This window comes from Thamnophis sirtalis, unplaced genomic scaffold, assembly GCF_051295495.1.
Source record: "Thamnophis sirtalis isolate CommonGarterSnake01/CBP01778 unplaced genomic scaffold, rThaSir2_p1.2 scaffold_3, whole genome shotgun sequence".
NCBI lineage: Eukaryota > Metazoa > Chordata > Lepidosauria > Squamata > Natricidae > Thamnophis > Thamnophis sirtalis.
In genome coordinates this window covers 171428632-171455806 of record NW_028261383.1, presented here as the reverse complement: position 1 = coordinate 171455806, position 27175 = coordinate 171428632, and the positions used below count along the sequence as shown (strand labels likewise).

Genomic DNA, 27175 nt, shown 5'->3' with positions numbered 1-27175 from the left:
TGAGCTTGGCAGGCTGGATTACTGCCAAGCGTTATCTGTGTTTATTGCTGCCCAAGCTTGTCTGTGCTGGGTTGCTGCCAAGGACCTCTTTGTTAATTAAATGCCATAATTTATCTCTGGCTCGGAGTGTGCTTTGGGGTGGAAGGAGGGGGGTCAGAACACAAATGTATTGTTACTAACATGTGAGTCTTTGACTTACCATTCATTCAGCGGCCAGTTGGAGTTATCAAGGCGTCATGTGGTGGTTATGACCCTCCTTTAAAATTCCCTGCTTGGACCCGCACTTTTTGCACACTTTGCTTTATGACCGCATCAATGGAAAAATCTGGTCAGAATCGCCATTGTACGTTAAGAAATAAATAACATATACTTCACTTGGTAGCTAAAGACCCAGTGGCTATATTTAAACAACATGCTCATTTAGTTAGTTATGTGTGAGACAGAGGTGGGTTCCTACCAGTTCGCACCTATTCGGTAGAACCGGTTCGTCAAATCTACCAAACCGGTTAGAAGAGGTTCCACCAGTGGACCCGGAAAGCAGGCCACACCTACAGAAGAGATTCCAAAAGTTTGTGAAACCCACCACTGGTCCTTGGAGATGATTATTCTACACTATCATGCTCCTATTTATAAAACTCAGTGCCTCTGTGAAAGGTAAGGAGGACTACTGCGTTTGTGGTGCAATCAGAACATTGCGTGTGTTGAAGTTGTTTTAACGCAAACCAAAGATGCCTTTTAAAAAACAAGTTTGCATCCTATTCTTATGCATGCCAGTGCTGTGTGTGAGGTAATTTAAGGTGGTTCTGACAAGTGTCGTCGGCATCTTCATATCCGGTCACATGGGTGGCAAGCCACCCCCACAAAGGAGGCCACACCCACAGAGTAGGTTCAAACAATTTTTGAAACCCACCACTGGTGTGAGAGTGAAAAAGTTGTGAAAACCCAGCCCATTTGCCTGCTTCCCAATTCAGAATATCGTGTGAATGCAGAAAAAGGGTTAATTCGACAAACTATCTGGAGAGCAGCAAGGGGAAGGGAGCACACTCCGTGCCTTTAATTCTTATTATAAACAGTCCTATGACTGCCTTAAGAGGAAGCTGGAAATCATATCCTGATGGTCTGCAGTGCGCAGCAGAAGGAATTTAACACTTTTTCCTGGCGCTGGCAGGACGCTTGACGTGAGAGACAGACGGGATCTGCTGAGAGGTTGAAGTCTAGGATTTGAGGGTTCGTGTCATTGCTTCAGCAAAGAACATGGGTTAACACAACGAAAGAGCTGGATTATTGTTTTGAATGCGGAGGTGACCAGCATGCAGGTAAGACAGTGGGACATTGAATAATAGACCGAGAGGACAAGTTACACACAAGTCCTTCTCTAGCAGTTTCAGAAAAAACCCTGCCAATTCTAATCTATATATAGAACAAGGTTATTAATGTGGGCTATTTTTTTAAATTCCTTTTGACTTTTGGTTTGGAGAAGCTTTGTGTACAAGGAGCAGTGTGTCTATGCAGGAAATAATCCATTCGGTTTATAAATATCGGTGGTGGGGTGTGTGTGCATCGCTGTTTAATCTTCACGACAAAATGGAATTGAGTAACATGAAAATAATTAGTAGGGAATTAGCTTTCCATACCCAACCAATGCCCAGGTAGACTCAATTCTTGAAAGTCTCCTTGCTTGCACTTCCTTCCATGGCATTGCTCATATGGGGTTGTCTCATGTCACGTTGGTGGCGGACCAGGGGTGGGTTCCGCCAGAGACACGCGCACACGCATGGGCCGTCAACTAAAATTGTTCCGCACATGCGCAAAAGCAAAAAAACCAAGATGGCGGTGTCTACAGTGACGCCTATGGTGCGCCTGTGGCAACGCCGGGAGAACCGCTGCCAGTTCCAGCCACCCAGGCCGCCAAGCTACTACCAGTTCAGCCGAACCAGTAGGAACCTACCACTGTGGCAGATTGGTGATAGTGTTGATTGCTTCTCCCCAGTCTTACATCCTACAGGCTCAATTCTCCGTTCAGAAGTAGGAATTCAAATGACAGTAAAATATTGAACCAATATCAACATTTCTACCTGAGCCAGGCAGTGTCTGCCCATGTGTAAAAGACAGTTTGAGGGATACAGACTGAGAAACCATCTTTCAGGAAAGGTCAAAGGGGAGAGAGAGTCAGGAATCTGACCTTCTCAATGGCAGACCGTTCACTGGGGAATTCTACCTACCTACCCATCTATCCTAATTGCATATCGGTGAAGTTATGTTGCTGTTTCTGGAAGATCTCAAGACATTTCCTTCAGGGATTCAGGGCTGAAGATGCAAGTTAAATGGACGCGTGACCCGACAAATGCGCGCCCAACAAAAGCGTGCTGACAAAACCGCGGCGAGAAAACCACAATGTCAAAATCGTGCCCACAACAGCGCACCCACAAAAGCGCAATTACGGTTAAGATAAGGGTTAGGGTTAGGGTTAAGGTTAGGGTTAGGGTTAGGGTTAGGGTTAGGGTTAGGGTTAGGGTTGGGGTTGGGGTTGGGGTTGGGGCTGGGGCTGGGGCTGGGGCTGGGGCTAGGGCTAGGGCTAGGGCTGGGGCTGGGGCTACGGCTAGGGCTAGGGCTAGGATTAGGATTAGGTTTAGGGTTAGCATTAGGGTTAGGTTAGGGTTAGGGTTAGGGTTAGGTTAGGGATAGGAATAGGGATAGGGTTATTACGTTGTTTTCGCGTTGTTTGTTGATGGCACGCTTTTGTCGGCGCGCTGTTGTCGGCACGTGGGTGTGGGTGCGATTTCAACATTGCGGTTTTCTCGCCGTGCATTTGTCGTGCGTGCATTTGTCGGTGAACCAAATGGATGCAGCCAATCCAAGGTGGACTATCGTGTGGCCAATACAATGGGTTTTATTTTGATGGTTAGAATCTTTGTTTTATATAGTCTATCTTTTATCTAGAGGTACCTAGATGCCTAAGAAGAGGCAGGATATAAGTTTTATTGCAGTAGTTGTCCCACCTGTGATCTGCAGACTCCTGGGGGGCTGTGATGTCATCACAGGGGGTCTGCCAAGGGGTGTGTGGTGAAGAAAAGGTTGAGAACCACTAAGCTATTAGACAGCATAAAAATCTGTGGGATTCCTAGAGTTGAAAACAATTTGCTAGTACAATAATAAAATAAAATAAATTTCCCCTGGGTAGCATTTGTGGGTCTGTTTAGAGTTTGGTCAGTTCATTTTTATAAGTATGTGAAAGAGAATTTCTCACATGCATAATGGAAGGCAGATATGCATAATAAATTATTATTATTATTATCTGTTCATAACAATGTGAAGTCACAGCTGCCAATTCTTTAGCTAATATTCATCAAATTCTTTCCAAGAACCTAAGATGTTGTAATGCATCAGCGTCGTATCTGTGCAAAATCTAAGAGTATAGTATAGTCTTTTGCAATTGATAGATAGACTTTTTTTTTGATGTGCGGGTAATAAAGATTGTCCTCAACTTATGACCCCGACTGAGTCCAAAATTTATGTTGCTGTGAGAAACTTGTTAAGTGAGCTTTTTCCCCTTCTATGTATGACTTTTCTTGCACATTTGTTAGGTGAATCACTGCATTTGTTAAATTAGTAACATGGTCGTTAAGTGAACCTGGTCTCCCCATTGACTTTGCTTGCCAGAAAGTGACAAAAGTTGATCACGTGATGCTGGGAATCTGCAACCGTCATAAATATGAGTCAGTTTCCAATTGTTGGAATTTGGAACATGTGATCGTGGGAATGCTGCAACGGTCATAAATGTGAAAAATGGTCCTGTCGGGTTTTTTCAGTGCTGTAACTTTGAAAGGTCATTAAGTGAACTGTTGTAAGTAGAGAACAACCTGTATTATGGTTCATTGCAGAAGTTAGCTAGACACTCAGACTGTATTTGGCATTTTTATCCACCTATCAAGTCCTTTACAAGGACCCTGGATAGGCAGATTCTGTTGCTTGACGTTGTTAAGGGTCTTGTCACAGGAGGTTAAGCTGTTCCAAGAACCCCCACTTGCCATTGACTGATTGGTGATTTTGTCAATGTGGATGGTATTCAAGTGGTGCTCTGGGAGTTTTGGGGTTCCACCCCAGGCCCCTGTTACTATTGGTGCAATAATTTTATTTTGCAGGTCTTTGAGGTTTGCTATTTGTCTGCGCCGAGGTGGCGCAGTGGTTAAATGCAGCACTGCAGGCTACTGCTAGATCAGCAGTTCAGCGGTTCAAATCTCACCGGCTCAGGGTTGACTCAGCCTTCCATCCTTCCGAGGTGGGTAAAATGAGGACCCGGATTGTTGGGGGCAATATGCTGACTCTCTGTAAACCGCTTAGAGAGGGCTGAAAGCCCTATGAAGCAGTATATAAGTCTACTGCTATTGCTATTGCTATTGCTATTTTTTTTTCTTTTACATTCTTTATATTTAGATATATTTTTATTCTTTTTAAACAAAACAACACATACAAAACAAAGCAAGAGAAGAAAAAAGAACAATTTTCCTCCATATCATCAAGCATGTCGTTTGGTTATACTGAACCAAGATGGCGCAGTGGTTAGGGTGCAGTACTGCAAGCCAATTCAGCTGACTGTCACCTGCAGTTCAGCGGTTCAAATCTCACCGGCTCAAGCTTGACTCAGCCTTCCATCCTTCCGAGGTGGGTGAAATGAGGACCCAGACTGTGGGGGCGTTATGCTGACTCTGTAAACCGCTTAGAGAGGGCTGAAAGCCCTATGAAGCGGTATATAAGTCTAACTGCTATTGCTATTGCTATTACAAGTTTTTGTGCATGAAATTCTTAAACTCAGGGTTAACATCACTGGTTTACATTAAACATAAACTGAATGTTTCACTGTCATTGAGCATTATGTGTTCAAATTGCCATTCATATTCTTTCATTTGTAACAATCCTTATTTCCTTCAATTCATAATTATCTATCAAATAACAATAAGTCTTTAAAGTATTATAGTATCACCTATCTCTAAGGAGGAAAAGCGAAGATTGGAACAAAGAATAATTTACATTGATATTTTCAATTAACCATAATGTCACCAATCATCCAGAATTTCAAGAATAGTTTCCCATTATTAATTATTAATCCTTTTCTTTTACATTCTGTTATCTCCAGATACTATCCACTATACAGACTTCATTGTCATAATGATGATGTTTTTTTTAAAGAAAGATTTTACACTGAACCTTATTTAAGATGATGTTGAGTCCCAACATAGTGTAATTAGTTTTCCATTGCCTTTTTCATAGGGTTGAGAGAAAATGGTTGGCCCAAAAGTAGTTGGATTCATGCCTAAGGCAAATTAAATCAAAAAGTCTCCTAGTTTCAAACCCACTGCCTTTAACTGCATTAGTAGATGTTTAAGATGTGCCTTTACTTAAAGTCATCCCATGTAAAATCTTGGAAGGAGAAGGAAAAATTCAGTTCCAAGAAAATGATACTCTATATCAGTGGTGGGATTCAGCCAGTTCGCACCTATTTGGGAGAACCGGTTGGTAACTTTCGAAGTAGTTCAGAGAACCAATTGTTGGAAGAAATCTTTTATTTTTTTCCACTTTACAGGGCTAATCCTGTAAGGAAGGCAGGAAGGAAACATTCTGGTGTTGTTTCTAGCCTAATATTTATTGCCCTGCTTACAGAAACTGCCTCTCCGGTTAACCCTTATTTGTGATTTTGTGATTTTTGTGATTTTATTGAGATTTGTAGGCCGCCCTTTTCCCTGAGGGGACTCAGGGCGGCTCACATAAAATCGGGGAAGGGGAAATACAGACAATAACAAAGACACATATAATAAAAACAGTAACCAACATGCATTCATCATTCGGGGGGGGGCAACTATCTTCATCCCCAGGCCTGACGGGCTAGCCAGTTCTTCAAGGCTGTGCGGAAGGCCTGGACGGTGGTGAGGGTACGAATCTCCACGGGGAGTTCGTTCCAAAGGGTCGGGGCGACTACTGAGAAGGCCCTCCTCCTTGTAGTTGCCAGCCGACACTGGCTGGCCGATGGAATACGGAGGAGGCCCAATCTGTGTGATCTTATTGGTCGCAGGGAGGTAATTGGCAGAAGGCGGTCTCTCAAGTATCCAGATCCACTACCATGTAGGGCTTTATGGGTGATTAACAGCACCTTGAAGCGCATCCGGAAGTCGACAGGTAGCCAGCGCAGCTCGCGGAGGATAGGTGTAATGTGGGTGAACCGCGGTGCACCCACTATCGCTCGCGCGGCTGCGTTCTGCACTAGCTGAAGACGCCGGATGCTCTTCAAGGGCAGCCCCATGTAGAGCACATTGCAGTATTCCAGCCTAGAGGTCACGAGGGCCCGAGTGACTGTTGTGAGTGCCTCCCGATTCAGGTAGGGTCGCAACTGGCGCACCAGGCGTACCTGGGCGAATGCCCCCCTAGCCACAGCCGTCAAATGGTGGTCGAATGATAGCTGTGGATCTAGGAGGACTCCCAAGTTGCGGACCCTCTCTGAGGGGTATAGAGTTTGGCCCCCCAGCCTGAGAGATGGAATATTGGTGGAATCCTTGGGAGGGAAACACAACAGCCACTCGGTCTTTTCTGGGTTGAGCACAAGCTTGTTAGCCCTCATCCAGTCCATAACCGCCTCCAGACCCCGGCTCATCACGTCTGCCGCTTCATTGAGTTGGCACGGGGCGGACAGATACAGTTGAGTATCGTCCGCATATTGATGGTATCTAATCCCGTGCCTGCGGATGATCTCTCCCAGCGGTTTCATGTAGATGTTGAATAGTAGGGGGGATAAGACCGAGCCCTGAGGCACCCCATATGTTAGGGGCCTAGGGGACGATCTCTGCCCCCCCACTAACACCGACTGCGACCTGTCCGAGAGGTAGGAAGAGAACCACCGCAACACGGTGCCTCCCACCCCCACCTCCCGCAGTCGTCGCAGAAGGATACCATGGTCGATGGTATCGAAAGCCGCTGAGAGGTCAAGGAGAACCAGGATGGAGGAATGTCCTCCATCTCTGGCTCTCCATAGATCATCAGTCAATGCGACCAAAGCGGTTTCAGTGCTGTAACCGGGTCTGAAGCCTGACTGGAAGGGGTCGAGATAGTTTGCTTCCTCCAAGGACCGCTGGAGCTGAAAGGCCACCACCTTCTCAACAACCTTCCCAAGAAAGGGAAGGTTGGAGACTGGACGATAGTTATTAAGGACAGCTGGATCCAAAGATGGCTTCTTTAGGAGGGGTCTCACCACCGCCGCTTTCAGTGCGGCGGGGAAGTTCCCCTCCCGAAGAGAGGCGGTCACGACCGCCTGGATCCAGCCTCGTGTCACCTCACTGCTGCTGGTAACCAGCCATGAGGGACACGGGTCCAGTACGCAGGTGGAGGCATTCACAGCCCTCATGGCCTTGTCCACATCCCCGGGGGTAACATCCTGAAACTCAACCCAGAGGTGTTCCATCTGATCCTCTTGTGCCTCGGCTGGAACTGCAGGGGTGGAGTCCAAGTCCGACCGAAACCGAGCAATTTTGTCCGCTAAGAATTGGGCATAATCCTCAGCTCTGCCCTGTAAGGGTTCCCCCGCCTCCCTTTTATTTAATAGGGAGCGGGTTATCTTAAACAGGGCGGCTGGGCGGGACTCAGCGGACGCAACCAAGGTGGCTATATGGGATCTTTTCGCATTTCACAGTTGTTAAGTGAATCTTATTACATTGTCACAGCTAAGGCGAAGCACCCATCGTCATGAGTTGGCCACAGCCCCATTGTCACATGACTACCGAGCTCTGCCTACCCAGCTGGTCATTATGGCAGAGAACTGATTGTTAAATTATTTGAATCCCCCCACTGCTACCACTAGTGCTTGATGGAATTTTAATGTTTATTATTTTTCAATGTAGGCTGGCGTAAATTTTTGATTTCTCAGACCTCTGAGAGGACATGAGAACCCCTTGAGAGATCCTAGGACCGCATTTCAAGAAAAACTGCCAAATGGTGTAATATTAAATGCATCTTCCACTTTAAGGTATACATTGTCTTAATGTATAAGATAATGTTTCCATGCAAATACTATCAAATGAATGCAAATACTATCAAATGAATGCCAACTGATGACCGGCATTCCGATTATTGAATGCTAACTGATTAGAGATAAGAGGTGTATTAGGGGAAGGGCCGGAATTCGATGCTTTTCCTCCTGTGCTGCAATCTTGAAAGAGGGTGGGGGGGAAATCCTTCTCTGATATTTGATGGAAGAATATTGGTCAACGGCACCAATAGAGCAACTTTCCTCTAAGCAATACAGGTAGCCCTCGACTTATGACCACAGTTGATTTCAGTTGCTAAACAAGACAGTTGCTAAGGGAGTTTTGCCCCATTTTTTTTTGCCACAGTTGTTAAGTGAATCTGGCTTCCCCCCATTCACTTTGCATGCCAGGAACCAACTAGAAAGGTTACAGATGGTGGTCATTTGGCCTCAAGACAATGCAGCGGTCATAAAGACATGCCAGTTGGCAAGGGTAAGTGTTGCAGAAGTTTGCTGTGAGTTGAGTCGGGATGCAGGAATAACAATGCAGCTGGGGCTCGTTAGTGGCGTCTTCTGGAGATAAAAAGACGGGTGGTGCCATGCCCTGGTTGCAGAAGTCAACGTTCATCGTTCGTTCGTGGTTCATCGTTCATCGGTCGTGGTTTGTTTGTGAGAGGCACTTGGATAAGTGATTTGCTCTCTGTAACCCTGATTCAAAGACACACTTGGAGAAGTGATTTGCTTTCTTCCTGAACACCTGGTTCTGCCGTAAGAGATCTTTGTTTTTGCATTCTGTTATCTTCTTGCCAGAGACTTTATTTATGTTTATTTTGGGCTCGCAGCCAGTCTGAGCCGAGGACTGATAAAGTTATTTCCTTTTAAGTCTGTCTACCTGTTGTCTTTGAACGAGCGGAGAAGGGGGGGTGAGAACAGGTAAGCATGAAAAACATCATGTCACTTATTTCAGTGCTGTTGTAACTTTGGACAGTCACTAAATGTATGGTTGTAAGTCAAGGACTACCTATATGGGTTTCAGAGAAAGTATCCTCCTCAAGGCCGCTTAAGAAAGGTATGTTAAAAATCTGTTGCAGACATAAACTTAATAGTGATCAGTCCCTTTCCAACTGACGTTTAAAAACAACTGAAGGTGATACGCATTAAGTGTAGATACATATTTTTGGCTCTTATTGTGCAATGCGTGGCTAATTAAATGTGGCTTGGAGAGCAGGTGCATGGGATTTCAGCTGTAACTGGCTTGTATCTGATCTCTTGCAAGGCGTGTCTCGGAAAAAATAGAATGATTTGCTTGAAATGAAATTATTTGGCAAATGGGAGATTCCCACTGGTCCTTATGTGTTAATAATTGCCAGCTCTCACGGCTAGGCTTGCAAGGACCTTATGTTCTTCTTTGAGTCTTTTTTGTTCAAAGTAAAATTTTAATACCTACAAGGATTTCCCGAGTTTTGCAAGAATCTCATGTCCTTTTACTCCATTCAGACTTACTCCTGAGTAACTCTCTACTGAGTAACTAAGTAACTAACTGAGTAAGTGCACCAGTGTGCCTACCGTTCCTGTTCTAATATTCCCTTGTATTCGTATTCATTTCACGTATTCATAATCACGATTATACTTATATCTGTTATCCAATTCATGCTTGATGAAATAAACAAACAAACAAATAAATAAAAAATAAATTTTATGCACTAGCTGGCTGACAGAGACTGGAAGACGGTGTAGTGATTTTCTGTCCTTCCTTAACCAACTTGTCTGAAAGTAATCATGTTGGCTGGTTCCGGATCTCCCACTGCTAACAATAATTGCCCGCAGCTATTTTAATCTCTTCTTCTGCTCTTAAAAGCCAGCATGAGAACAGGGACAGGGAGAAGCGGTTGGGGGGTGGGGGGGTTAAAGAAGCTGTGATGAAATCCAGATGGAACTGCCCAAGGGGCCTGGGAGTGGAACTCTGTTTATACAGGAACTGGAAGCTTCATCTGTCCAGGGTTTATCTCTTGCTCTCCTTCCTTCTCAAACCCCATTGCAATTGTTAATCCGAACCTAAACTGGCGGTATGCCAGTTGTGAAGTTTGTAAGATGGGAACACCCTGGTTTCTGTCTTCGTTGCTTCTCACTCCCAGAAGAGAGATGTCTGAGAAACTGAGCCATCTCACGTGTGAGACTTATATCAGTTTTGTTTTCAGTTGGCTCCAAATACTGACTTGCAAAGTGTAGTTTTCTCAGGGGTGGACTTCAAAAATTTTAGCAACGGGTTCTCTGCCCGGTTGCTGGGTGTGCATGGGTGTGGTGGGCGTGACCTAATCGGCCTCCTCCACCATGGCGGGAGACCCATTTTTTGCCATCCCCGGACTCTGGAGGTTTTCCTTGAGCCTCCGGGAGGGTGAAAACAGCTTTCTAGAGCCTCCGGGAGGCCCATTTTTTTGCTCTCCCGAAGCCTCCGTGCGAGTTCTGCACTTACCTGGCATCCAAAACAGGCCTCGTGGAGACTCCTGGGAGAGGAGGGGTGAGTGGGCCCAGCCAGGAGTGGGATTTGGGGGTTTGCCGAACCGCGCAGAATCTTTGCTAGAGGATTGTCCAAACCCAGGCGAACCTGGAACAGCCCTCTCCTAAGTTTTCTCCTCTCATGAGTTACGATAACAAAAAAGCCCAATGCAAGTTTTATATCATTTGTGTAAGCAGGTGGCGCAGTGGTTAGGGTGCAGGATTGCAGGCCACTTCAGCTAACTGTTATCTGCAGTTCGGCGGTTCAAATCTCACCAGCTCAAGGTTGACTCAGCCTTCCATCCTTTCGAGGTGGGTGAAATGAGGACCCAGACTGTGGGGGGTGATATGCTGACTCTGTAAACCGCTTAGAGAGGGCTGAAAGCCCTGTGAAGCGGTATATAAGTCTAACTGCTATTGCTATTGCTATTTATTGTGCATTCTTTGCTGCTAAGGCCTTATTGGATTTGAAGCTGTTCATCCTCTGCTTTGTAGGCCTTCTGAGAGGAGGACTTGTTTCCGATCCACCCTGCTGACGGCTTTTGCCTCTTTTCCCACAAATATGGAGCCTCGGTCCTCCGTGTCGGTGCTGCTGTTACTGAGCCTGGCCAGGCCAATTCTCTCAGGTCCTGAACCAATCACTGGACCAAGATGTACCTACACCTTCATCTTGCCCCAGCAGAAGTTCACAGGAGCAGTGTGCTGGAGCAGTGTACGTCCTCCCGCTGAACCTCCAGGTCTCAATCGTAGTGAGGTGGAAGAGCTCCATGTCCAGCTGAGCCGGCAGAAGGCCCAAATGGATGAACTACGGCGACTGGTGGAGGTGGATGGGGCTATGGTGACCGAGGTCAAGGCATTACGTAAGGAAAGCCGCAATGTGAATGCCCGGGTGACCCAGCTCTACACTCAGCTGCTTCACGAGATCCTTCAACGCCGAGAACGACCAGTGCAGACCACTCAGCTTGAATGGCGGGTAGCCAATGCTTCTGCTGAGGCCGCACGCGTGGCGGCCAGTTATCGTCAACTGGAGGGGAAGTACAATGCTTTGGCAGTCCTTGTCAACAATCAGAGTGCCCTCATCAGCCGCCTAGAGAGAGAGTGCCAGCAAGGAAGAGCAGGCAGGGAGATGCCCCCACAGGTACTGGTTTGCAAGTTTGCAAGTTTAATAACATTTATATGCCGCCCAATCCCGTAGGACTCCAGGCGGCTTACAGTACAGAAATAAATTAAAAAAAAATACAGAGAAAGAAAAGATATATTTAAAAACAGTAGACCAGGCACTCCGTTCTAAATGGGGCTGGACCATATTTTGGGGTCAACAGCCCCAGGCCTGCTGGAACAGCCACGTTTTAACGGCTTTCCGGAAGGCCGAGAGAGTGGGAAGGGTCCGGATCTCTGCGGGTAGATCATTCCACAGGGCCGGGGCAGCTACAGAGAAAGTCCTCCCCCCGAGTAGTCGCCAACCGGCATTGCCTGGTCGACGGTACCCGAAGGAGGCCCAGCCTGTGAGATCTTATGGGTCGTTGGGAGATATGTGGCAGGAGGCGGTCCCGCAGATATCCAGGTCCCAAGCCATGTAAGGTAATAACCAGCACCTTGAAGTGTGTTCGGAGACCGATGGGAAGCCAGTGCAGCTCGCGGAGGATAGGTGTAACATGGGTGTACCTAGATACACCCGATATCAGAGGGAACCGGGACTCAGGAACCAGAGGGAGGACAAGAGGGTAGGCAGAGTAGAAAGAAGCACGGTTTCAGGATTATGAGAATAATAGCAGCTGGTTTTTTTTTTCTTCTGAAACTGGAATTTTCTAAAATCGTACTTTCTCCATGAAAAATTAGCGAATCCATAAAATCGCATCGTTTCAGCCCTGATGTCAGCAAAATCCATTAGGGGTTAACAACAGATCTATTTTAACCTTGATCAAAAAATCAACTTTATAATCCTTCCTTTTACTTTTAACACTCTTGAACTTTAGTCCTGTTACATAATGTCCTAAGGCTTGAATCTTATTTATTTGTTTGTTTATCTCTTTTCAGAAAACTTCTCCATAGCTTTAATAAGCCTCTTTTGTAAAACCAATATTGGAAAATTATTTCTTGGTTTGTTATTTGTTTATCCCTTTTAATTATTACTGTGTTTCCCCGAAAATAAGACAGGGTCTTATTTTCTTTTCACTCACAAAATAAGCACTTGGCTTTATTTTCGGAGAAGTCTTATTATTTTTCAGGTGCAGGAGGAGGAGAGCGTGGTCACCTCATGGCTGCTGTTGTGTTGCAATATTTTCGGGGAGGGTTTAGTTTCAGGGGATGGCTTATTTTAGCACATGAGCTCAAAAGCCTGATTGGGCTAATTATTCAGGGAGGTCTTATTTTCGGAAAAACAGGGTAAGGCATCAGCTGGTTTCTTGTGTATGTTCAGTACAACATCTTTTTCCATGTCATTAATGTAACATGTCATTTTAAAATGCAATTTCAAATCATATACAATCATCAAGGTATTTACTCATCTGTTTTTCTTTCTCATGTAGACCATATTTCACCTCATTCCATTCCTCTAAGGTCAATATCTGTCGTTTAACCAATTATAAAATAATTCCCATGTTGTTACCTGCTGAACATTTGGGTGGGCTAAGAGCCGAGGTGGTGCAGTGGTTAGAGTGCAGCACTGCAGCCACTTCAGCTGACTGCTAACTGCAGTTCAGTGGTTCTAATCTCACTGGCTCAAGGTTGACTCAGCCTTCCATCCTTCTGAGGTGAGTGAAATGAGGACCCAGACTGTGGGGGCGATATGCTGACTCTGTAAACCGCTTAGAGAGGGCTGAAAGCCCTATGAAGCGGTATATAAGTCTAACTGCTATTGCTATTGCTTTTGATTCTATAAGTCCAGGCTCAGAGGAACTAAAATGGTAATTGTGACAGCCTGCATTCAGTCACAGCAGCCTACTGGTTGTTCATATAGTGAATGGATAGTTTAGTTTCCCACTTTCTCACAGGAGAAGAAAGGGCTGTTGAGCTGCCTTTACAGAGTTTTTAGAATACCAGAAAGAAATCTGGAAAGAACTAGAAAGATAATTTTGGTGGACGAAGTGTAAGGGCTGGAAGAATCTAAAAATAAGTTGCATTTAGATCAGACTTTTTTAATCTTGGCAACTTTTAAGATTTGTGGAGTTCAGTTTCCAACTTGTTGGGGAATTCCGGGAATTGAAGTCCAGTCTTAAAAGTTGGGAAAGGTTTCCCAAAGCTAATTGGTATCTCCATAGGTTGGGAAACGCTGGATATGTTGTTTTAATAAAGATTAATCAAGGCTAATCAACTTATATAGGACTGGGTAGTGTTATGTTACTGAAGATTCTGTGTCTGACAACAATTCCAAGGAAACTGATAAAGGGATGACATCTGAAAGTTTTTACTTGGCAATTTTGCTAGTGTCAAATCAACAAAATAGGAGATGGAGCATCACAGTTAAAACTGCTATCTTTTGCAAGTGTGTCATGTACCGATTCAGAAGGAACAGAGGCTTGCAGTACAATGCACCATCCACCATTCTTGCTGGTTTTGACTCCAGCCACCCATGGATCAGGGGTTGGTTCCGGCTTCTGTTACTGCTGGTTTGCTCAGGGATGTGCTTCGTGTGCATGCTTGACGCGCGCTATGTGCACTTGATGTGTAGTAGTAAAAAATTACTTCTGCGCATTCGCATAAGCAAAAAACAAGATGGCGGCGCCAATGGTGCCACTGATAGAACTGGTTCGAGGGCGTGGCCAGCCGAGTTACTACCTACTTGGCAGAAACTGTCCGAACTGGTAGGAAGGATCCTCTGCCATGGATACCATTGGACTCACTGAAGTTCCAAAAAGAGAGGAGTTTTTTCTACTCAACCGATTGGAGGGATTGAAGAAGATAAAAGGAAAGACATGTCAGATCCAAGGCAGAAATCTTTCTCTGGATTGACAGTGAATGCACGCTGGCCAGCATATGATTTGCCCTTTCCTTATTTCCTGAACAATTCAAAATGACTGTGTGGAGATTTCTGTTAAAATAACATTATTGCCTGCAAGCAGTACATGCATTTAGAGAAAACTTAAGACTACGATACTTGATTCTCCCTGCAATTTAAAAACCATGTGGCAGCATTACTGGAAGCAAACACTGAAACCGAGATAGCTAAATGTAAATTCTGCTTCCAGGGCTAGGCTGAGAGAGACTAAACAAATTGGTGCCATTAGCCTTGATATGTTTTCTTAATAAATTACCCCCATCCGGAAACCCAAAGACGTTGTTACACTGTGTTATCCATCAACTCCTATGAACCCACAGGAAACCTGTGTGACAGTAATCACAGGGTGAAAGCCGATGTGATTTGCACCACCCACATTTTCAGCATTCCAAGTTAATCTGTTTTCAGACCACCAGCGTGGGATGAGCAGAAGACTTCCCCCTCCACACTTCAGATCTAGCATCTTGCTTTCATTTTAATCATCTACTTAAATATTGTTTAGAAACAAAATATACACAGCTATTCTATGGGGCAGGGGTGGGTTTCTCCTGGTTCGCACCGGTACGCCAGAACCGGCTCGTGAAATTTAGCGTACCTTTTGGAACCTGTTCCAAAGGAAGGAAGGAAGGGGGAGAGATACACACAGGAAAGGAAGAGATACATACAAGAAAGGAAGGAAGGAAGGAAGGAAGGAAGGAAGGAAGGAAGGAAGGAATGGAGGGAGAGTGAGAGAAAAAAGAGACAAAGATAGAAAGAGAAAGAAAAAAGAAGTGGGAGAGACAGAAGAAAGAAAGAAAGAAAGAAAGAAAGAAAGAAAGAAAGAAAGAAAGAAAGAAAGAAAGAAAGAAAGAAAGAGGGGGAGAGAGACAAAGGGAAGGAAGGAAGGAAAGAAAGTGTGTGTGTGTGTGTGTGTGTGTGTGTGTGTGAGAGAGAGAGAGAGAGAGAGAGAGAGAGAGAGAGAGAGAGAGAGAGAGAGAGAGAGAGAGAGAGAGAAAGAAAGAGAACTTATGACGACAATTGAGCCCCAAATTTTGGTTGCTAAGCAAGAGCATTGTTAAGTGAGTTTCACTGCATTTTCCAAGTTGGCCACGCCCACCCAGTCACATGCCCACCAAGCCACGCCCACCCAGTCACATGACCACCGAGCCACCCCCACAAAACAGGCCACACCTACAGAATAGGTTCTCAAAATTTTGAAACCCACCACTGCTATGGGGGCATAATGTTCTTCAAAAGCACTGCTGTATGGTTGGGGGGACCTTTTGGTTTCTTCAAAAAACTAGCCTTCACCAATGTCATGCTTTCCGAATGTCTTTTGGAGAGCACCAGACGAAGGAAGGATGGACTTCTATACATGTATTGTAGCCCCACCTTCCCCCACAAATCGAAAAGATTTGGGTTGCTCTCTGTAACTGGTTATGTCATAGGCAGCAAACAGCAAGTCTGCCTTATCCATGAGTCATCCATTTCCCCCCCCCCCCAAAAAAAATCATAACTGGAAGAGTTTTAGAGTTCAGATGAGATGATCTAAATTGGATGTTGCTCCTTGAGGATATGATTGTTGGCATGAGATTTGAGATTTGAGATTTGAGAAGTTTATTTATATGCCGCCCTTTTCCCTGGGGGGACTCAGGGCGGCTTACAACTCGAAAAGGGGGGGGGGAACAAACATTTAACACGTAGGACAGTACGTCATTAAAAAACACAACATTCATACCATTCGGGTGGGTTACAGTCTTTAGCCCCAGACCTGACGGGATAGCCAGATTTTGAGGGCTGTGCGGAAGGTCTGGAGGGTGGTGAGGGTACGAATCTCCACGGGGAGATCGTTCCATAGGGTCGGAGCTGCCACCGAGAAGGCTCTCCTCCGCGTGGTTGCCAGTCGACATTGACCGGCAGATGGGACTCGGAGGAGGCCTAATCTATGGGATCTAATAGGTCGAGTGGAGGTGATTGGCAGTAGGCGGTCTCTCAAGCGGTCTCTCTCATGAGATTGCCCCTCCTCTTCACACAGCCACCTTTGGCACCAGTGGTACCCCACAACCCTGCGAGCACCTCCAATGAAAGCAGAGCCCACATTGACACCATCAATGATATCCAGCGAGACCAGACAGCATCTGCTCAACACTGGTCGGACAAGGCTCCCTCTCCACTGGATGACACTCCTCTGCTCCCTGCTATTGGGCCCACCAAATCTACAGGTGAGGGAGCATACAACTGCCAAAAGACACAGCTAAAGTTGTGCTTAGCAGTCTGTTGCCATGGGGGGGAAGTGACCAGATCCTAGGTAACCCAAATGGGGAGGTAATAATCTATTCCTAAAGTGGATAGTGCAGTGTTCCTTTATTTCCTCTCCACCCACCAGTGAGAGAAATCTGAGTTACATTTCTATATGATATTGGCATGATGATTTATGTTTCATTTTCTGTAGGGTTCAGCTATACAGTTACTCCACCCAGGGCCGGATTTAGATGAAAAGAGGCCCTAGGCTATTCCACTTATGAGGCCTTTTCACCTCCCATTTTTAAGTTTGTAAATTACATGAGAGACAATAAAATACATCATTACTGTGATATATATCAATATATATCAATATATATAGCTGGCCTCCCGACGGTGGGCGGCTCTGCTCTGCGGCAAAGGCAGCGAGGCCAGCCGCCTCCCTTGCTGCGCTCAGCTGCCCGGCTCGGCCCCCTTGCCCTCACTTGCCTGGCCGCTGGTGGGCTCCGCGTCGACGGGGCGACTACTGGGAGCGGCTGCGCCTCTCGGCCGACCGCCAGTGCCGGGAACGTGGGCGGGCTCCCCAACTGCCGCGGCGCTGGAACGATCTTAACCAATACATTTTTATGTTTGTTTCTTAGTCATATGCGTAGAATTTCTCCTTATTTTCGGTTCAGTGTTTTAGTGTTCCCTGTTTTTAGAATAGTGTAATTTTAATTTTGCTAACAATTTGAATGTAGGCCCCTCTTGACCTTGAGGCCCTAGGCTGAAGCCTAGTTAGCCTATAGGAAAATCCGGCCCTGACTCCACCCATAATTTGAAGTAAAGCAGTCCAGGAACAGTTTAATGTTACTTATCTGTGTGAAATACAGATTAACATGTAGAATTCTTGGGATGTTCATGCCAGACAAAGCATAGACATTCCAAGTCTTCTTTATCTTGTAAACAATTTGCCCCTTTTCTCAGCACTGCCTTATCCCCTGGCCCAAAATATAAACTGCAAGTGTTTCATGCTATTCCTAGCATACGTTTAGACTGCCGACTAAGGGATGTTCCATTCCGCAGATGTATTAGTTTGGTTTTGAAAGTTGAAGTACAATTATAAACCACCATGAATAGCTTATTATAGTTTAGAAGAAGTATTCATACTCTCAATGCAGAGTGTTGGCTTTATAGCCTCTCCCCACCCAATACTGTTCACCCTTACTTATTCATGGGGCCTCCTGCTTCTTCCACAAAGCATCTGTTGACCAGAACCAAATTAAAAAAAAAAAAAAGATTGCAGTCTACATTGAAACTACATCCCATCCTTTCCATCTTGGAGACCTAAGCTCTTGATCTGATGTTCTAGCCTGGCTAAGCATCAAATAGTATTTGCTAAGAGAAACCAATGATTTGTTGGTAGGCTTTCAAAACTGACAAGGACCTAACTGCCAGAGCATGGCTTCCTAGTATATAGGAGGCCCTTAGTGCAGGAAGACATTCCCTCTGTCTTTCTACGGAAAATGTGGTTTATGGTTAAAAGCATGCCTGCCACAAAGCAAAATATCAACAGTGGTTCCTTAGACCAGTGGTTCCCAAACTTGGTGACTTTAAGACTTGTGGACTTCTGCTGGCTGGAGAATTCTGGGAGTTGAAGTCCACAAGTCTTAAAGTCGCCAAGTTTGGGAACCACTGCCTTAGACCAAAATGTAGTGTTTTTCTAGAAGCCACAACAGCATCAGTCACTCTGGAATAAGCTTTATTTTGTTTCCTGGGCAGGGCCTTGGTCTGACTGCCAAGCAGCTCAACAGGATGGGCAATCCACTGGCATCATCATGCTACAACCAGCTCATGCCCAGGGTATCATCCAGGTCTGGTGTGACCAGGAATATGATGGAGGTGGTTGGACAGTCATTCAGCGGCGCCAGGATGGATCCGTCAATTTCTTTACCACTTGGCAGCATTACAAGGTTGGAGGATGTGGCTCCTGGTGCCCGCACAAAGGGAGGAGCTGTGAGGTGGATTGTGGGTTACAGTTGGGTGGAGAGAATCAAATTGTGGGTTACAGTTGGGTGGAGAGAATCGCAGGATGCATGCTTACTTGAAGTTAGCATTAGAGAGCTGAAGTCACACAGCAAGGCTGAGGATGAAGAGCTATACATGATGAAGCTAGGAGGCAGGTTCATAAACTGAACTTCAGTGGATGGTTATAAATAGCAATCACGAACCTCAAAGCAGAAGACTTTGGGACCTGGTTAGCGTTATAGAAAAATGGTTATAAATTTATATTTATCTTCCATGAGAAGGAATTGGGTTATCCAAGCTAAGATTGTTTGTACTTTAGATCTTGAGAAAGCCTTAATGAATGGATTCTTCCATAATGTTAAGCTTTCGGTTTCGATTTCGATTTATTAGGATTTGTATGCCGCCCACTCTCGAGAGACTCAGGGCGGCTTACAGATAAAAGCAGGAAGGGGGAACACAGAGCCGAGGTGGCGCAGTGGTTAAATGCAGCACTGCAGGCTACTTCAGCTGACTGCAGTTCTGCAGTTCGGCTGTTCAAATCTCACCGGCTCAGGGTTGACTCAGCCTTCCATCCTTCCGAGGTGGGTAAAATGAGGACCCAGACTGTGGGGGCAATATGCTGACTCTGTAAACCGCCTAGAGAGGGCTGAAAGCCCTATGAAGCGGTATATAAGTCTAACTGCTATTGCTATTACTATTGTTATATAAAAATTAAAAAGAACAGACATTAAAATTTCACAACATTCGTATAGCTTAGAATGGGGCTGGATAAATCAATAGCCCTAGGCCTGCCGGAACAGCCAGATCTTAATCGCTTTGCGGGAGGCCGGAAGAGTAGTAAGGGTCCGGATCTCCACGGGGAGATCGTTCCATAGGGTACACAAATATCATGGTACACAAAACACATTAAGACAAAGATACACATTTTGCCTTAGTAGCATACCAGAGACATAGGGATGTTCTCTTAAGCATCCTGATGGTTCCAGAAATGCCAGGAGATCTGGATATTGACCTGGCATTGTACGAGTGCATGTTCTGTGAGTGAAATTCCTAATTTCCCACTACAGATGTACTCCAGAGAGAGTCATCTGCCCTAGAGCCGAGGTGGCGCAGTGGTTAGGGTGCAGTACTGAAGGTCACTACAGCTGACTGTTATCTGCAGTTCAGCGGTTCTAATCTCACCGGCTCAAGGTTAACTCAGCCTTCCATCCTTCCGAGGTAGGTGAAATGAGGACCCAGACTGTGGGGGGCGATATGCTGACTCTGTAAACCGCTTAGAGAGGGCTGAAAGCCCTATGAAGCGGTATATAAGTCTAACTGCTATTGCTATTGCTATTAATGGCACGTTGCTAATCATTTGCTTGCTGTGTTTTTCTTAGAATGGTTTTGGAAACCTGGAAGGGGAGCACTGGCTGGGCCTGGAATCCATTCACTTGCTGACCCACCAGGGCTCATACATGCTGCGTATATTAATGGAAGACTGGAGTGGGCGACAGGTACAGGCTGAATACAGTACCTTTGCTCTGGAGCCCGAGAGTGATTTCTATCGGCTACAGCTGGGAAAATATCAAGGCAGTGCTGGAGACTCTCTCTCCTGGCACAATGGCCGACAGTTCAGCACCCTTGATCATGACCACGATGCTTACTCAGGTAAGAGGGCATAATTGCTGACAGAAACTGCTGGAAGGACGCATCAAAAACTGAGCAGGAAGGACTATTGATATAACAAATAGTTTGGTGTAATGTTTAAGGAGGTGGACTGGAAACCAGAAGGCTTAAGTTACAATCTTCCAAGAGCCAGGAAATCTAGCTCGGTGACTTGGGCCAGTTATTCTTTCTCAGCCCAAATCACCTCAGTGTTGTGAGGAAAATAGGAGAAAGGAGCCTTGTGGATGTCACCCAGTGGTGGGTTTCAAAAATGTTTGGACCCTCTTCTGTAGGTGTGGCCTGCTTTCCGGGTCCACTGGTGGAACCTTGGTTCCACCACAAAACCGCGGACGACAAAATCGCGGTCGACAAAAGCGCGTATGTGACATCATCACAGCGCGACGAAAAAGATCGAAAAATGTAAAAATAAAGCGAAAACCTTACCCTAACCCCCCCAAACCTAACCCTAAACCTAACCCTTAACCTAACCCTAAACCTAACCCTTAACCTAACGAAAAACGTAACGCGCTAACCCTTAACCTAATGCTAAACGTAACGCTAATGCTCTAAAGCTAACCCTAACCCTTAACCTAACCTTAACCCTAACCCTAAACCTAACCCTTACCTTTATGTGAATCGGCTTGCTGTAATTTAATTTTTATTAATTTTTATTTCAATTTTTCGATCTTTTTCGTCGCGCTGTGATGACGTCAAATGCGCGATTTTGTCGATCGCGCTTTTGTGGTCCGCGGTTTTGACGGGTCACGGGAACCTCTTCTAACCGGTTCGGTAGATTTGACGAACCGGTTCTACCGAATAGGTGCGAACTGGTAGGAACCCACCTCTGATGTCACCATGGATTGTATAGAGAAGAGTTTATGCACATTGTATTTGAATCCCTTTCATTCTCCTTGGAGCGCAGATTGATGGGTGGGAGCCTTCTATTTGTTTCCTCGTGAAAACTGCGAGGAAAGCTCCAGCTCAACATCAGCCAGCTGGGCTGAGGCAGCTATCAGAACCTGCTGGCCAAGGGGGCATCCCGCTGGTTGCTTCCACATGATGGTAAAGCAGGAGAAAGCCATTGTGATGGGACGCGGAGGCAGAACTATACCATCTAGAACAGAGGTGGGTTCCTACCAGTTCGCACCTATTCGGTAGAACCGGTTCGTCAAATCTACCGAACCGGTTAGAAGAGGTTCCACCAGTGGACCCGGAAAGCAGGCCACACCTACAGAAGAGGTTCCAAAATGTTTTTGAAACCCACCACTGATCTAGAATCAGCAATATAAATTTGTGGCCAAAATATGGCACTCACTTCACCTCATGGATTCCTAAGCTAAATCAACATGTGCAGATCGTAAGGATGGAGTATTGTGAAAGATGATTGTTCCGTCTCTGAAGAGAATGGTTAAAGGGTTAGCTTTGTTTTTCCAAAATGACACAATAAGTGTATGTGTTTTTCATATCTTTAATTCAAAAAAAGCCCAGATTGTTAAATGTAGTAAGAGATGAAACTGGTCCCAAGACCATGATTACATTTATAGTCAGATTTCAGCCAGTTTAAAATATTTTGACCTATAAAATTCATATGTTGTCTTGTGTACATCAAGGAGACTTGGAGGCTTCTATTCTCCTGCAAAATGCATTATGATTAGGTATGCTGCCTCAGCAGAAACTTTCATTTTTAGGAGACAAAACTTTTTTTTTTCCAATTTATTTCTGGAAAATCAAAGATTTCCAGGAAGAAGACTCAAAAGGCCCCATGCAACTAATCTGTCTTTTCCTCTTGAAGACTTTATGTTGTAATTTATCTGAACCATAATAGGAAAAAACCGAGATAGAAATAGCAAGCTAGCACAAAATTGCCTAGACAGAATTTTCTATTGGAGGCAGAATGGCTGCAAAATAAAACCCTTGTCTGTTTTATGATTTAGCAGCTGACGTGTATTCTGGCCCAAGGTATATCATATTAGCTTTCAGTCGGGTCAATTGGTTTTATTAATGTCTTTGAAAGGTAGTGTTGGCTCTTATTTTCCAATTTGTTGTGGAGGGGGAAGAGCAAGAATTGTGCTACATAAAAGAATACTGAGTGTCTAGAATGTGCAGTTCACAAGACATTAAAGGAGAACTTAGGTGGGAAGCAGATCAGTGGTGGGTTTCAAAAATTGTTCGAACCTACTCTGTGGGTGTGGCCTCCTTTGTGGGAGTGGCTTGCCACCCATGTGACCGGATGGGAGTGGCTTGCCACCTATGTGACCGGATATGAAGATGCCGACGACACTTGTCAGAACCACCTTAAATTACCTCACACACAGCCCTGGCGTGCATAAGAATAGGATGTAAACTTGTTTTTTAAAAGGCATCTTTTGTTTGTGTTAAAACAACTTCAACACACGCAATGTTCTGATTGCACCACAAACGCAGTAGTCATCCTTACCTTTCACAGAGGCACTGAGTTTTATAAATATGAGCATGATGGTGTAGAATAATCATATCCAAGGACCAGTGGTGGGTTTCAAAAAATTTTTGGAACCTCTTCTGTAGGTGTGGCCTGCTTTCCGGGTCCACTGGTGGAACCTCTTCTAACCGGTTCGGTAGATTTGACGAACCGGTTCTACCGAATAGGTGCGAACTGGTAGGAACCCACCTCTGAAGCAGATTAATATTTCTGCAGCATTAGTAAACTTGCTTAATTCTGCCTCAGATTTCTAGAAGGGAGCCTGGTTTAAAGGATTTCACTTTTGATTGATTATTTTTCTCTCTGTCTCATTTGTCTTCACCCATTGCAAAGTTGGTTCTAACTCTTTCTCCCTCCCCCCCCTTCCAATAATTGAAGTTATGTTCATTCCAAATGCTGCAAAACTAGAAAGAAACACACTGCACCAGGGGTGGGATCCTACCGGTTTAGCAATTGCTTACTAAAGATAAGCATGGATAGAAGCCTTTGAAGGTCTTAAGAGATTGTGAGCAGCCTTTCCCTGCTAAGGAAAGGCAATATTTTCTGTATTATTTTTTTTAGAGATTGCATTACATGCTAACACTAGATTGGGCTGAAGCCAGTGGAAGGCAGGGCCAAAAACCAGTTATTCCCTCCTTCCTTCCCTAACATTTGCTGGATTTGCTTGATGTTTGAATGTGTTACCTTCAAAAGTAATTTCAATTAGGCCAAGGCGCATCAATTAAGTTCTATGTGACACAGTGGCTTCCCAGTTTTGCTCTAAGTTACCAAAAATTTATGGCATCTTAATTCATGGTTTGATCTCCTCCCCCCCCCTGCCCTCCCCCTCCTGCCATTTACCTCCCAAAAACCGATAACATTGCACAGATTGGGCCTCCTCTGGGTGCCATCGGCCGGTCAATGTCGGTTGGCGGCTCCCCGGGGGAGGGCCTTCTCTGTTGCTGCTCCGGCCCTATGGAATGATCTCCCCGTAGAGATCCGGACCCTTACTACCCTTCCGGCCTTCCGTAAAGCTACGAAGACCTGGCTGTTCCGGCAGGCCTGGGGCTGTTATTATCCAGCCCCACTCTAAGCAGTATGCATGATGTGTAATTTTTAAAAATTGTACTTTATTTTTAATCTTAGATGTCCCCTTGTCTTCTCTGTAAGCCGCCCAGAGTCCCTAGGGAGTGGGCGGCATACAAATGTCAATAAACCTAAACCCCTATTCTTTCTGCCTAGGGAACTGTGCCCATTACCAGAAAGGTGGCTGGTGGTACAATATGTGTGCCCATTCCAATCTCAATGGCATCTGGTACAAAGGGGGTCATTACCGAAGCCGTTATCAGGATGGAGTCTACTGGGCAGAGTTTCGTGGTGGTGCCTACTCCATCCGTAAGGTAGTAATGATGATCCGGTCTACACAAGGCAGCTAAGCTCCCTTCTTATCCGCTGAAAAGATGACAAAGCAGACCGAAATCCAGATGGATGTACTTTACAAAAGAATTCACTGAACTCTGGAAACACACAGTGCCTTTTTTTTATTAGCTGACCTCAGGAGAAACATCTTTAACTTGTCTATGCAATACACAGATTGGCTGAGAGCCTTGTGCTTCCCAGATTCTTGCGTCTCAGCCATTTTGCAGCTTCCATAAAAAGTATTGCTTTTATCTTTCATCAAAAGAAGAAAAATGCCAAAGATATCTCAATAGCAATAGCAGTTAGACTTATATACCGCTTCATAGGGCTTTCAGCCCTCTCTAAGCGGTTTACAGAGTCAGCATATCGCCCCCAACAACAATCCGGGTCCTCATTTCACCCACCTCGGAAGGATGGAAGGCTGAGTCAACCCTGAGACGGTGAGATTTGAACAGCGGAACTGCAGAACTGCAGTCAGCTGAAGTAGCCTGCAGTGCTGCATTTAACCACTGCGCCATCTCAGCTCGAAGTAGGACTTTAAACCATTCAAAAGTCCTTGAAATCTGACCAAAAAAAGAAAGAAAGAAAAAGTATATTGAGACCCCATGTGGCAGAAAACAACATTCTGCAGAAGTGAAAGAATCACATTTGAAAAATATTTTCGGCTTTTTCCTGATATAGTTCTCGTCACCCACCTTTGAATTGATTTTTTTAAAAAAAAACGATACTTGGAAAGTGTCAGGGTAAAAGAAAAATATTTTCATCACCAGAACACGAAAAGACAACTTAGATTTTGACTTACGCACAAGGTAGAGTTGAAAAGGTAGGGCACGAAAAAATGTTCCCAGGGCAAGTTTCTCCTGTGTTTAAGTGCACGTGGGGGACATAGCTTTGAAAATGCACCTTCATCCTTATCCTGGCATTGTGCAAGGCGAAATTCACTCAAGTGCTCCAATCTGGCTTCAACTGGGGTCTTGCAATGAGAATGCAAGTCATTTCCAACTTTCCTGCATGCTCTGTACACTTTTGGACATTAAGAGCTGGTCTTCCTGACCAGTTTTTACAGATAGAAACCGGAAGTAAAACTGGTCTTCACCCAGCAATGAAGTGGAGATTGCTTGGGTCACTGTCTTACTTCCTGGAAAATATATTGTCATCCCAGGGTTTATTTTTCAAGGGTGCTTTTATTCGTGGCACGACAAAACCGCGGTCCACTAAAGCGCACCCGATTAAAGTGCGTACATGATGTCATCAGCAGCGCGACAAATACGACCGCGGAGAAAAAAGGGCGCTTTAAAAAGCGCTTTTAAAGCAAGCCGATTCACATAAAGGTAAGGGTTAGGTTTAGGGTTAGGGTTAGGTTAAGGGTTAGGTTTAGGTTACATTAAGCGTTAGGGTTAGGTTTAGGATTAAGGGTTAGCGTTAGGTTTAGCGTTAGGTTAAGGGTTAGGTATAGGGTTAGGTTTAGGGTTAAGTTTTGGGGGGGTTAGGTTTAGATTTACGCGTTAATTTTAAGTTTACCGCTCACAGCGTGCTGTTTTCGTCGCGCTGTGATGACGTCACGTACGCGCTTTCATCGAGCGCGCTTTAGTCTACAGCGGTTTTGTGGTGGAACCCTTTTATTAACTCTGCTGGATCTTTTATCATTTCATGTGGCTCATATTCTATTTCCCTTGCCTGCTCAGATTAAAATTCTATTTCAAAGAAAATAAAATCCTGAACATAAAAACATGCAAACACAAATCCTGCAAATGAAGGCCAGATGAATTTATTATGGATAACACTGACTTGTCCACTTGTTTTTTCAAGGATCCTTTTAACTCCTCCTAGATCTTTGTTCCATTAAAAGGTGCAATGGCTTAACAGCTACTCAAAAGAAGCACAGGGACAGTTCCTTCCGTTCAGGGGGTCCAATCACAAAGCTGTAGCAAAAATAAGGGACTCTAAGGCAGATCTGTGTGTCACCCTACAATGAACTTCCCTCTGCAAGTCTTCATCTCAGCTCTCCCCTAGTAAGAATGAGGTCAAGGCATACAACTATGTTATGCATACAATTGAGTCCAGATCGAAGTGTTTTATATTAGAACTTGGACATCTAGCATACAATGCCTATTCTGAGGGAGTGAGGATCCCTGGAGTCTCCTGCAGAGATCCTACACATCAGTGGTGGGTTTCAAAAATTGTTCGAACCTACTCTGTGGGTGTGGCCTCCTTTGTGGGAGTGGCTTGCCACCCATGTGACCGGATGGGAGTGGCTTGCCGCCCATGTGACCGGATATGAAGATGCCGACGACACTTATCGCAACCACCTTAAATTCCCTCACACACAGCACTGGCATGCATAAGAATAGGATGTAAACTTGTTTTTTAAAAGGCATCTTTGGTTTGCGTTAAAACAACTTCAACACATGCAATGTTCTGATTGCACCACAAACACAGTAGTCATCCTTACCTTTCACAGAGGCACTGAGTTTTATAAATAGGAGCATGATGGTGTAGAATAATCATATCCAAGGACATATCCACTTCAGCTGCCATATGAAAATGCCTGCAACGGAATCTGGGACATTTGTCTCTTCAAACCAACCCTTAGGATTCTTAAAGAATTGCTGTTCCACTTAGTAACTGCAAGAGAATGGTTGCGCTCAAGATACTGTGAGCTTCTCAACACCCCCTCTCAGGTGATATAGCAGGCAACTTCTGATTGATCTTAGACTAATACTAAGGATACTGTATTGGTTGGTGAAATCAGACAATTTTCATATGAAAAATATTTTAATTTGCATTTTAATATACCAGGGCAACAAAAGATACATTGCAATTTGTTATGTGCATTCATCACTGATTAAAAAAAAAAGATCAGCACAGTAGGAGACATACTAACGCTTTCAATTTTAAAATCAGGAAGTATGCTCTCAATTGTAAGGCATTGTATATATTAGGT

The 27175-nt window shown here is 44.9% G+C and overlaps 1 protein-coding gene across 1 annotated transcript; it reads left to right on the top strand.

The window, feature by feature from the left end:
* Positions 1-911: 911 nt before the first annotated feature.
* Positions 912-27175, top strand: ANGPTL6 (angiopoietin like 6). Its single transcript, XM_087710942.1, has 7 exons — positions 912-1316; positions 11000-11642; positions 16516-16702; positions 18483-18673; positions 20108-20378; positions 24055-25591; positions 25633-27175. Exons 2-6 carry the CDS (start codon positions 11067-11069, stop codon positions 24246-24248), a joined length of 1419 nt encoding a protein of 472 aa, XP_087567068.1. The 5' UTR covers positions 912-1316; positions 11000-11066; the 3' UTR covers positions 24249-25591; positions 25633-27175.

Excerpts from the sequence above, each read along its gene's own strand:
- ANGPTL6 (XM_087710942.1), top strand. The coding sequence starts at position 11,067 with ATGGAGCCTCGGTCCTCCGTGTCGGTGCTGCTGTTACTGAGCCTGGCC. Across the intron at positions 11,643-16,515 it reads GCAGGGAGATGCCCCCACAG|CCACCTTTGGCACCAGTGGT; the intron begins GTACTGGTTTGC and ends CTCTTCACACAG. Across the intron at positions 16,703-18,482 it reads TGGGCCCACCAAATCTACAG|GGCCTTGGTCTGACTGCCAA; the intron begins GTGAGGGAGCAT and ends TTTCCTGGGCAG.